The sequence below is a fragment of the Crocodylus porosus genome, unplaced genomic scaffold (genome assembly GCF_001723895.1).
Source record: "Crocodylus porosus isolate Cpor-Errol unplaced genomic scaffold, CroPor_comp1, whole genome shotgun sequence".
Classification (NCBI taxonomy): domain Eukaryota; kingdom Metazoa; phylum Chordata; order Crocodylia; family Crocodylidae; genus Crocodylus; species Crocodylus porosus.
Genome location: NW_017728886.1, coordinates 190,803,807 through 190,816,962, shown reverse-complemented (window position 1 = coordinate 190,816,962; position 13,156 = coordinate 190,803,807). Strand labels below are relative to the sequence as shown.

At 42.0% G+C, this 13,156-nt stretch overlaps 1 protein-coding gene across 1 annotated transcript in view; it reads left to right on the top strand.

Moving 5' to 3' along the window:
• The window catches only part of CHST9 (carbohydrate sulfotransferase 9), a 170,706-nt gene that overhangs the window by 133,704 nt on the left and 23,846 nt on the right, over positions 1-13,156 (top strand). The window contains exon 3 of the mRNA XM_019547308.1: positions 2,808-2,845. Coding sequence (XP_019402853.1) covers positions 2,808-2,845 — 38 coding nt within the window. The remainder of the gene's footprint in view (positions 1-2,807; positions 2,846-13,156) is intronic.

Genomic DNA, 13,156 nt, shown 5'->3' with positions numbered 1-13,156 from the left:
TGCTCTTTCCTGCCAAGGCAGGGGGTCGGACTAGATGATCTACCTAGGTCCCTTCCGACTCTAGCTACTATGAAACTATGAAACTATGAGGAAGTGAGTGCATCATCATTTAGCAGAGATATAGCATGGCAGCTCCATGCTCTGGTTAGCCACAGTGCAGAGAGGTGCATTGGTGCTGATGGCAGGGGTGCAGCCAGCTGCCACTGCAGCAGCAGCTATTTTTGTACTGCTCTGCTCAAAGGGGTACCTAGTACTGCCCCAGTCACCCCCACAACAGCCACGTACCTCAGTTATACAACTATAATTTAGTATCATATTCCCAGGCCAGTTAAAGAGCCATGCTGATAAATTGTGAAGGAAGTCCCATTGCAATTGTTCTAGATAGTTCCAACTGCTAGTAAACCTAAATGTATGAGTGGGAGTTCTTGACTGTCTCCAGTGGTTATGGATGACCTCCAGTTGCAGGAGGAGTGTAATTGCCGTGGTCACTCTGTAGACTTATTGCTACAGACTACTAATTAAAATTGCTCTCCCTAAATGGTAAAAATAGTTTTCATTTAGAAAAGGTATGTCATTCTTAATAGAAATACAAACTCCATTACTATAGTAAAGTACCAGTATTGGGTGTCCTAGACCATTATCTCCATTACCACTCCCAGAATGGTTCAGAAGAAAGCCAAATAAGCACACAAAACCATAATTCAATTAGTAAGGTTGTGCAATATTATGATGGTGTAGAATTTCTTAAACAAGCCACCTGGGCTAAGTACAGACAGTTAAAAAGCCCAAGGTGGAATCTATCTAAGTTATGCGGTTCTCTATAAGCACCATAGTTTAAACCAGTAGCAAACAGAACACACACTTACCTTTGGTGGATGGGGGCAAATCTTAGACTAAGTTTCACCATTTTTAAACCAGTCTATATGTGCTGAATTTCTGTTCTCTTATGGGTATAGTCTAGTTTCCAATCACATATATTGGTAAAAGTATAATGTCTGTACCTGGCCCTGATTATTAACTTTGGCTATGTATACAACTTATCTTAGCTATAGGTGCCACTGTTATTCATATGTGTTTAAATCTAGTCTAAATATTAATGATCTCTTTGCCACTATATACTGTAGGAGTAATCCTGCAACTTTGAAATTTTGTTGTCTTCATTTTGAACTTTTGATTTTTGTATTGCCTAGTAGGCTTGCTTTGTTTTCCATCTGTACCTTTTTAGAAAGTTTTTGACATCTAATTTGTTTTCATCTTGTTTTCATTTCATAATGTAAAATTTGTCTTTTTCTTTATCTGGATACATCTTATGCCATCCACCAAATGCCTCTAACACATCCCTGTAATTTTTTATAATAAAACCTTACAATAAACTGTCCTTTGACATGGCATCAACACAATTTAGTGTAGATTTTGAAATAATACTGTACTCTTGATTTAACTGGGGATGTCTCTTTTTTTTTTAATGGAAAAATAACACTTTTCCAAATAAGTGTCGCTTGAGTTAACTACACCGGAGCCATGTTTCAGAGGTTCTAGTTTGGTAGACTTGAACATCCATGCATCATGCTTGAGCACACGTCCCAGAAAATTATATATTCCAAGAGTGCGCCATGGGGCTTGGGTGGCTGGATATAACTGGTCAAGAACCCTGTGCTTTGTAGAAGGATATTTCCCTATGTGACTGGCCAGTCCATTGCAATCCAGTCACCATCTGGGTTGGCCTAATGGTGTGATATTGCATGCGATATCTATATGCGATTCCATTCCAACATAAAATGCGTGTGTATCAATTCTTCATAAAATTGGACATAATATGATCATCTTCCATTCTTATTGATTTAAATTAAATTATATAATTATTAGTAGGTTTGCTTCCTTATCTTTTATTTCCATCCAAGCTTTGACATCTCTGTTACTAATTAATTATTGGAATACAGGGCCTTAGTTCCAATACTGTGTTGAAATTATTTATTGACAGTCTGGGTGCTAGCTGTGTCAATCACTTCCATTAATTTCAGATATTAGTTTGGAGTACCTATCTTTCCCATTACCCAGAGCAGATCACTTAAAATATATGTAACTTTTCCGAAGGAGCATCTAATTTAACACGTGCCAATTTAACGTGCATTAACCATTTTTAAGGTGCATGAAGGGCGTGAGTCTACACGTGTGCACCCTTAATGCACCTTAAATATGGCTATTTTAGGCTATTTGTGCCTAAATGTGATACTTCCTTTTGCAGGTATCAAATTTTGACAAATACCTAAAGCACCTTAATGCACGTGTAGATGTGCTAAGGCTGTATATGTTGACACAGCAGTTTGCACACCATATTAATGCGCCTTAGTGCATGCATGTGTAGACACGTGCCTAAATCACCTTAATACACATTAGGCAAATGTGCATTAAGTTTAAGCGCACATAAAAGCATATGTAGACATGCCCTGTAATTCCCTTTTTCCTTTGTCTGATTATTTCATAGTGGATTAGTGATTCTGATCTCTAACATACCTATTTTGTCTCATATTAGCCTTACTGTTTTTGATTGGCTATCCTTTAAATTGTACCTTAGTCCTTGTGGTTTGTATATGACAGTATTTGTTCCATTCCACAAATATTATGGCTTTGGCTCAATTTCCATTTTAGTATGTTCCTTTTGAAGCCTGTTATACTCCTTTGTACTTTGTTATTTAATCATATTTTGTTTTTTGTTGATTGCATCATTTTTGTTGTGTTATGTATATGATCGTTTTATTCATTAGAATATGTTAAAGCTAATTACTTCTATTTGTTTTCTCTTTCAGTGTGTGGAGAAAAATTACAACAGCATATAATTAATCAGGTATTTTGTCATTTTTACGCACTTTTTGTTACTCTACTTTTTTTTTCTTGTGCTTTTAAAGAATTTTAACAGTTATGAAAAGGAAAAAACCCATAGGACAGACTAAAGCAGAGCATAAGGCATGCAGATGTTGTTGAGGTATCCCTCCCAGCTCTTCCTGTGCACTGAATTAAGAGTTGAAATAATCCCTTCTTTTTAAATCCATGGTCTATAATGTGAAGAACTTTGTGTACCAGTTTGTCACTTTGCCCTGTGATGTGAATGGAACCAACAAACAATTTGTCCCTGGGACCGGATTTGAAAATGCTAAGCTAGTGGCTTTTTATAAATGATAGTTGTACCAGTTTGACAGCACAGCTTCCTAAAAGTTGGTGTGAAACACTTGTGCTGACATTGTATTATTGTGCTGTATGTAAATGATAAATGGTGCATTATAATTTGCTGTTTTGGCTCTAATAATTACATCTGCAAGGTAAGACTATTGCTTCGCTGAGCTGTGACATTACTTGTGGCACCATCATGCTAGGAGTTCTTATCTGAGTTATGAAATAAACTGGCTCTCTACTTTGCTGTTATCTGCTTTTATTATCAATAAGAAAAAAGTGTTATTTGAAGAAAAAACCTTTTAGCATTACATATACTCTTTCCACATCAGAAAAAGAGTGTGAAACTATAATGAAAAACAATTGTCTTGGCCAGTCAGAGTGCAGGAGTGCTGTAGTTATTTATTCTTAAGTATTCACTTTTTCATGAACGCTAAAAGACTCTTATTTGTATAACTGTTCCGTTTTTTCTCCTAAATAACTACAGATTCCTGTTCTCTGCCTAAGTGCTGTTATTCAATCAGAGCCTGCAGAAATTTGCATAACCAGGGTACATTTTAAAGAACAAAATCAGTGTTTACCAAAGTGTGGAGTATTCAAAAGTTTCCTAGGGGGCTATGTGCAGCTCACAGAAGCAATCAGCAGTGCTTCCCCTATCCCCCCCACTTTCCAAGTCACTAACGCTCCTTCCCACACTGCTGATTGCTGCTGGCCAGGGGAATCAAGAGCAGTTGGTGGCAAGAAAAGGAGCAGCTGCAGCTCAAGTAGGGGGCATGAGAGTAGTCTACTTCACTATGATGTAGTGCAAATCCACAATGTTTGCAAAGAATCATTTGAATTCATGTATTCTGGCTGCAGTCCTTCAATTCATGGCTAATTCAAACATGAATGTTCATCACCAGGACTAAATGTGCAGTGTAGATGGGTTCTTTGGGTAGATGTGATATCTTTTATTAGCTCAACAAAATAGTTGGAAAAAAGTTTCTTTGCAAGCTTTTAGGCACAAACACCCCTCTTATGGCATTGGGATTATACACATTTTTCTTAGACCATTTCAGTAAATTCAAAGTTCCTGTATAGCAGGGATGGCCAACCTGTGGCATAGGTGCCACAAGTGGCATGAGAAGCCTCTGTGGGTGGCACACTGCAGATCAGGGAGAGAGCAGGGAGCACAGTGGCAAATTGTTCAAGAAGCAGAAAGCAAAGTAGCAGATTGAGCAGGGAGCACTGGGCTAGGAGCAGAAAGCAGAGCAACACATTAGGCAGGGAAAGGGGACTGGAGTAGTAGTCAGGGGACTGATTTATGGCACCCCTTTGAAAAAGTTTGGCTCCCACTGCTGTATAAGAAGTTTATGCTTATTTCAGAAGATATATCATGGATTGACCTTTCCCAGTTTAGTAAAAAATACTTGCTACGCTATACTCCCCTGTTCTGCTTAAGTGTGTATGCATGTGTGTGCATGCATGCGCACGTGTGTGAGAGATGAAGAGGGGTAGGTTGTTCTATTTGTTTTTAATTTTCTGAATCCTTGCTTGTTGCCCATTTAATAAAACATAGGTGTGGCTCTCTTCCAACTTAAATGCCATGCCCAGTCACCCAGTGTTTTGAAAAAGGAATTGTTCTGAAGGATATAAGAGGACTTCACCTTTTTTAAGTCGGGGAGGATATTATAACTAAAAACAGGGAAGACCTCATGAGGTCCCTTCCAGCCCTACCTAAAACTGAGCAGATTCTTTGTGGTTTCTGTATAACCATAGAATTGCTTTGTCAGAAAGTAATAGACTGAATATGTAATCTCTGTATGAATTTAAATAACTTTTATTTTCAAATGCAGTTGTGTTTATGCATGACATGTTTCAGGCTAATATTTCAGAATTATATGTTGAATAATACAGTGTGGTTTTATTTTAAAATATAATTTGTAGCATCATTGACAGAGGGCTACATTAGATGGCTGACCAAGGACCTACCTCTCCTTGGGCATGCCTACATGTGCACATTTACTGCACGGTAACCCAAATTACATGTGCATGCCTGTACTGTGCAGTAAATATGGTGACATGCTAACTTGAGTGTAAATTTGATACCTGCATCATGCACATGTAGATGCATTACTGCACAGTAACCTAGGGGGCCTCCCTGCTGGATCTGCCAGGCTACTAGGGGACAAGCCTGAGTTCAGCCCCAAGGCTCCTGGCTGGCTGCCTGCCTCTCCTGGCTTCAGTTTGGGACTAAAGTTAGTCCCAAGTGCTGGCAGCTGGGTCTAGCTTCTACTTGGAATTAAAGTTAGTCCCAGGTGCTGGTAGCCATGTGGCCAGAGCCTGGAGCTCCCCCCAGGGACCACAGGGGCACATAGCAGGCTGCTGTGGCCTGGGTCTAAATTTAGTCCCACATCACTTGCATGCGTAGACACTGGCCTATTCCCACTTACTGTGCAGTAAATTTAAGATGGCATAATTGCACGTTTAGACATGTCCAGTATGTTCTTTATGACAAAGTTGGTTTAGTATGAGATATTCATTTTTATTTGTACATGAAACGTGTTTATATAACCTTTTTTTGAAATAAATGCAAAGAATGCTTTAGGTCCCTTACTTTATGTTCCTGTACCTAATCCTTGATTACTGCTGAGTGAATGATGCACAGTAATAATATAGTACTGCCTCCATCCACTGCAAGTGTTTTTTTTCTTTCTGCAGTTGTGGTAGGGGACTGTTTGTGCCTGCCATTTTAAGGGCCTGAAGCCAGCAGCCGGAAAGTACCTGATGAGGGGAGCCATTTTGGATTCAGTGCTGCCCATATAAACAGGGCATTTTGCTGCAGGAAGGCCAGGCAACAACATTGCCTGGCTGCAAGGCTGCTAGTATCATCTGGAGGCAAGGAGCCGTGGGGGATGGTCAAGAGGCTCCTGGTCCTGGGCATGACCTAAAACTGCACCCTGCCAGGAGTGGGTGGCCTGGTGGGACTCTCAGTGGCGTGGGAGCCCCCAGAAAATGCCAGGCCAATTACCACCCCAGTGAAAGCCGGGTTGGGATGCTTTAACCCCAGCTTCCACCTTTGGGTGGGTCAGGTGACAACAGAGGTAGAGGGGGCCAGGCATGGATATGGACACCTGAGCCCACCCGAGGAAAGAAGCCCCGAGACCCCAAGTAAAGGGGGCGGTATGGAGCCCTGAGTAAAGGGGGCAGTGTGGAGCTCCGAGAGGGGGGGCAGTGTGGAGCCCTGAGTAGAGGGGGAAAAGAACTAGAGGGCCAAGGGCCCAGTACATATACATACTTTGTGTCACCCCAGAAAGGGCTTGAGTATGCTTAGATTTGGTCGGGTAATTGGCTCTCCATTACCCTGGTGAGGGTCCCAGGAGAGGCCCAACAGACAGTACATCTGCCACCCAAGGAATGGACTAGCAAAGCCTATGGCCAAAGGGTGCCCGCTCCAAGAGGGTGCAAGGTGGCATAAGTTGTCAATGCAAGAAAGAGACCCTGTGAGAGAGGGTGGAGTGAGTGAGGCCCGAGTGAGAGGCAGGCGGTTTGAATGCACGTGAGACTGAGGCATGACAGTGTGGCCTAAGCATGCTCTGGCTGTAGGCTGGGGGCAGTGTAACATCTGGATGCCATCTGCGAGGCTTGGGCCACCGTGTAGGGGAGGTACAGAGCCACGGACACCCCCAAATATGGGGGTGCAGTAATGGGCAGCCTCCTTCCTTATTTAACAGCATATTATTATTCCAACAAGGCATGGCGGGCAGCATGCACAGAGGCAGGTGTGGGGGCTAACTGTGGCTAGTGGGGATGTCCACTTTGCCACAGCAATTAACTTAAGAACATCAAATGTTACAGTGGAATTGCATTCTGTTGATATGGTTAGGTTGTAGTCAAATACTGTTGTAAAACATTGGTTTGGGACTAAAGCTATAGTTCCATTTTAAATCAACACTGGAATTGCTGACACCCCATTCCATGATAATACCCTTTGAATATTTCCAGAAATTAACTAAAGAAGATTTAAATTAGAAAGCAATCAAATTTTAGTTGCTCTGAAACAACATACAGTATCCTTGTGAATGGAGTACATACTTCATTTTAAGAAGTATCAGTCTAATAATATGGTTTTAAATAGCACAGATTATCATGGCAAAACCTTTGCAGAAAGGCTGTTTTAGGTTTTGGGATGATGTAAAGGAATTTACATGCATGGATCAGATCCTCACCTGTGATAAATTCATGTAAATTTCCTTGAAGGCAATGAAGCAGCAGTGATATAAACTTCCTGATTATCTAGCCCAGAAGGCTTAGTGAGGGAGAACTGATTCTGTGGAATACTAATGTGTGATGAAATTAAATTAGAATCAGATTCAGACAAGAGCCTGGAATGATGGGACAATGGCTGAGGACCTGCCAAAAAGTTCTCAGTGATCTCTGTTCACTTACATTTTGACTAAAAAATGACTAATTTTAAACAAAAGGCACAGTAGATGTACACCTTATAAACTAACTAAATCAGAAATATGTAGCATGGGCTTTTGTGAACCAAAGCTCACTTCATCAGATCATTTTAATTTAGTCTAAATTCTTATCTCTCTTAGGCCCCAGCTACATGTTGCATACATTACACAATGAACTGGCTAACTGCACAATAAATTTAGATGGACCATTCATGTAATGTAAGGCTAGCCACAAGTGCAAAGCAATTATCACACAATTAACTGGATAACTGAGCAATAAATTTAGATCAGCTATATGTGCAAAGTAATTATCACACCATAAAATGACTATCTAGCTATAAAAAGAGCCAACCAGCTACAAAGTTAGTGCTTGAAAATATATAACAACTCTATAGTTGGTTTCTATCCAGCATTCATTTGAACATGTGGCAGGGCCTTTATACCCTAATAAGTCCTGTGTAATATAGTCATGGATGTTTGTGTTAAACTTTCTGGTCTTGAAGTACAGTTGTATGAAATACAGTACAGATGCATAATCAAGACACTGTCCTCCAGTAGCATAACTATGGGTGGATGAGTAGGGCATAAGACCCAAATGCTGCTTAAGGTGGGAGGACACTAGAATGAAGTCAGGCGGTGCTTCTCCTCCACCACCACCCCCTCTGCATTCTACACCATCTCTCCACCATGGCTACAGCAGCCAGGGTAGCCAGGAAGCCAGTGTTGTGGGGGAGGTGCTGATGCAGCCAGGACTGGTAGTCAGTTTCCTTTAACCTCAGTCTACTTTCTTTCATTACTTGCTAAATTTTGGCTTTTAAATTGTTTTTCCACCACCAGATTGCTAGCTTTTCATCATGGAGCCATCACTTTTCATTGCCTTTTTCATTCTTTTTGTAGCATTGCAAGCTACACCTTCCTTCCAGAACTTGAGCAGTAAGTCATCTAGAAATATTGTGCATTCTACTTTTTCGTGCTTTACTCTGAATTAATTGATTCCTGGTGTCCATGTTCATCAAGGTGTGCATTAAGTAATACTGGGAAAAATTAAAAGAGACTTCTACCAACTTAGTTGTTCAGGCCTGGGTTTGGGTTGGATTATTTTATTGTTGTTGTTTTTAAACAGTGGTAACAATCATGGATAAGCAACTCTTTACAGACTGCCTGTTGAAATTTTTGAACCTCTAGACCTCTGTGTTCAGCCTTTTGCCTTTTAAGATATGCTTGCCTGGTTATCACATGTTCTTACACACATTTTTGCCCAAATTTTCCTGCCATCCACACACACAGCCCTCAACCTGTATGTACTTTGGACTTGTATTTACTCGCTCAAGTAGAGTTTGGGCTCAAGCTCCAGCTATGCATTAGCTCAAGCTAAAATCAACTACACTTGCATTGAAGATGCCACGCAGATTAATAGAGTGATCATTGTCTTACAAAGTCCTTCCCATAATTTCCCCCCATGAACAAACAATTTCTCTTGCACTAGACACTGTTGTGTGGGAATGGATCCTGAAACATGTCAGACCAAAGAAGCAACAGATATGCCCTGAGCTATGCACTAATAGGTTCATAAAGAGTCAGGACACAAAAGCATGGATAGAATGCTGCAGAAAGAATGCTCAAGCTTGAGCTAGGCTGGCCCAAATGTTTGTACTCAACTTTAGGCTACCTTTGGTAGGCTAACTCCTTGACTGAAGATTACTAAAGGCGAAGGTAGGCACCTATGCCCTTTCATTTTAAAATGGAAGTGATTGGGAGCCTTTTTATGACAGTTTAACAGTTAAAGTATTCATCCACAATGAAAAAGGCCTGATGTCAATTAATTCATTTCTCTTTATTCTACCTCTCAAGAGAGTTCCACTTTTCATAAAACATACAAAATTCATTGAGCAAAGAACAAATGTAACATGACTCGATAGCCTGGTGGTTCAGGGATTTCCCTTGAAGAGGTATCACTGTGTTCTAGTCACTTTTTCAAGGATCGTTTACATGTTTTACTTATACTTTTCATCCAATGAATATATTATGTGATCCTGGGAACAGAGACTTGAGCCCAACTCCCTACTGGTACCACTAGACTAAGAATCATTCCCTCTCTCTTCTCTCTGGTTCACTTCTATGAAGTAGGTGAGTCGATAGTGCCATCACCCCAGAGTAGCCTATATTGTGTAGTTAGTGCATTCTTCATGGAAATGGGAAATGTTCTTTTGGTAGAGAAAGGAAACAAGCATGGATTTCCAATGAAGCAAGTACCCCAACCAGAACATCATTGGATAAAAGGGTTCCATCACCACTATTTCAAAAGGAAGCCCTGCATTTTGTGGGGACCAATCTGATAAGTACGCTCTGAATCATGCCTCTTGGGTGGGATGGATGAAGGAACACCCAGCATATGGGTCTTAGCTTTGAGATGGAAGCTGAGCTGCTAAGCTCAATCACAATTGAAATATTTTTGTGTGTGCACAAAAACAGAACTATAGGTATGGGGCAGGGAGAGGGGACTATAGGAAGCGGGAGCAATTTACTGTCAAAACCAGAGCTATATATTGAACTTATTCGCTATGGGGTTAGGCATCAGTGGAGTGGAGTTGTCAGAATTGCAATTTTGGATTCAGATATCTTTATTCTACTTCAGTTTTTGTTCTAGCCCCTTAAAAATATGTCCAAAACTCAAATCTCATCAATCATATAGACATTTTTCCTATGATGAATGTGCCAAATACTCTTCTGAATATCTACAGGTGAGATCTTGATAGCCTATTAAGACATCCATTTTTGAAAACTGAATGCATTGTGCGCACTGAATGATGAAACAGCCTGATATTAGGCCCAATACATTTTGAATCAGGCATCTCATTTTTTTTTTTTGTTATCAACAACTCCTCCAGCAATTCTTAGGCTATGAGCAACTGTATAACATTAAAGTTGTAAGAGTAACAAAATGTAAAAATTGGTGCGGGAGAAAGCCTGTGCCTCTTTTGAAGAAAAAAGCATATAATGTATTTCTGAACTTCTGCAAACACATCAATATTTTCCACATTAGCAGAGGTTGTGGTAGATTCCATTGGGATCTCTAGCTGGTAAACAGAAGACATTCTTGTCTGCAAATAAACATGCTTATCTTCTTCCTTCATAAACTAAATATACACTTCTTTTAGAAACACTAAAGCAGGGGAACAAATAAAAACTAGATTCAAATAAAGAATATTAATGTAAGTTCAAGTACTTCCAAACTGGTTTGAAATTGACAAGTTCTCCAGAGGTTGCAAAGTACACGCATTTTCTCTTTAACCCCATTTTCATTTCAGTAAATGTTACATGGGTATCTTTAATTAAAATCATGCAAAACAAAATTCTATACTGCCACAGAATCAGAACTGATTTCTGGTTTCATAAGGTCTTAAACTGGAAAACTCATATGTGGACTGGAAAATTCATATGTATATTTAACAGCAATGTTAATACTTAGCACATGTTTACCTGGACAGAATTAATTTTATTAATAGATGTTAACAGTTATGAACCAAAAAGATGACAAGCCAGTAGAGAACTACAGAGCTCCCAAGCAAGGGACTAACATAAAAGGGATGGGTGTGAGGAGGGGAATGCAACTAGATTACAGAAAATACAGTGTTAGCCAATTAAGCCTGGGGGTAGGAAAGGGGGTGGGACCAGCAGGGAAGATCATGCTTAGGGGTAACCAACATGGGTTCATTAGAGGCAGGTCCTGTCAGACCAACCTGGTGGCCTTCTATGACCAGGTAACAAAATACTTGGACGCAGGTGTCGCGGTGGACGTAGTCTTTCTGGACTTTAGGAAGGCCTTCGACATTGTCTCTCACCCCATTCCCATTAAGAAATTAGGTGACTGTGACGTCGAGGCCTACATAGTCAGATTGTTGGAAATTGGCTGGAGGGCTGCACCTAGAGGGTGGTGGTGGATGGGTCTTTTTCAACCTGGAGGGATGTGGGCAGTGGGGTCCCCCAGGGCTCAGTCCTCAGGCCTGCACTGTTCAACATCTTCATTAGCAACTTGGATGAGGGGTGAAAAGCACCTTGTCCAAATTCGCGAATGACACTAAATTGTGAGGAGAAGTGGACAGGCTGGAGGAGAGGGACAGGCTGCAACCAGATCTAGACAGGTTACAGGGGTGGGCAGATGAGAACAGGATGGGATTCAATACTGACACATGCAAGGTACCGCACCTGGGGAGGAAGAACCAGCAGCATACCTAGAAGCTGGGGAACTCCCTTCTCATCAGCACAGAAGCAGAAAAGGATCTTGGTGTCATTATTGATACCAAAATGAACATGGGCCATCAAAATGGGGACACGGTCAGGAAGGTTAACCGCACCTTGTCATGCATCCACAGATGCATCACAAGCAGGTCCAAGGAGGTGATCCTCCCCCTCTGTGCGACACTGGTCAGGCCACAGTTGGAGTACTGCGTCCAGTTCCGGGCGCCAAACTTCAGGAGGGATGTGGACCACATCGAGAGGGTCCAGAGGAAGGCCACTTGCATGATTAGGGGGCAGCAAGGCAGGCCCTACGAGCAGAGGCTATGGGACCTGAACCTGTTCAGCCTCCACAAGAGAAGGCTGAGAGGGGATCTGGTGGCTGTCTACAAACTGGTCGGGGGGACTAGCAGGTTATAGGAGAGTCCCTGTTCCCGCCGAGCACTACGGGGAGTAACGAGGAATAACAGCCATAAGTTAACCAAGAGTAGATTCAAGCTAGATATCAGGAGGCACTACTTCACAGTCAGGGTGGCTAGGATCTGGAACCAGCTTCGAAGGGAAGTGGTGCTCGCTTCTGGGCATCTTCAAAAGGAGGCTAGATAATCACCTAGCTGGGGTCGTTTGACACCAGCATTCTTTCCTGTCCATGACGGGGCAGAGCATTGGACTTGATGATCTGCTCAGGTCCCTTCCAACCCTACCAACTATGAAGGGGAGGGAGGGGATTCGCAATGCTGAGAGAGAAAGACGATAGATGCACACAAACCCGTACAATGGTCTGCAGTGATGAAAGGAGTAGGTTGGAGAAAGTTTCTCAGTCCATGTAGAGTCTCATCGTGAGGGTCCTCTTTGGATGAAGTTAGGTGATCCATTGAAGATTTTTCTCAAAGTCCATCAGGTGCAGAGGGGGGTTCAGGAAGTCCCCTGTGGGTACGGTCTGGTGGTGATCAGCTTGGTGGGGTTGGTGTATTGGCAGTGGCCCATAATGTGCTCCACACAGATGTCACAGGACCAGCTGAATATGTCAGACACCATGAGCCAACGCATCAGCTTGGCATAGTGGCGGGAGATACAGCAGGCACACAGGATGCTCTTGTTGCTGGGGTCCCATACTCCAGGTGTTCCCATGATGAGCACATTGAGCATCATAGCTGTGGCCCCTCAGGATGTTGTTTCAGCAGAGCATACTTCTCCCACTTGCGAGCCCAGGCATCAGTGAAGGCTTGCGCCGGTTCTCAAAGGGGATGGTGACATCTGTGGCGGGCCAGTAGAGGGGTGCTTCTGCGTTGAGCCGCCCACCTCCCTGC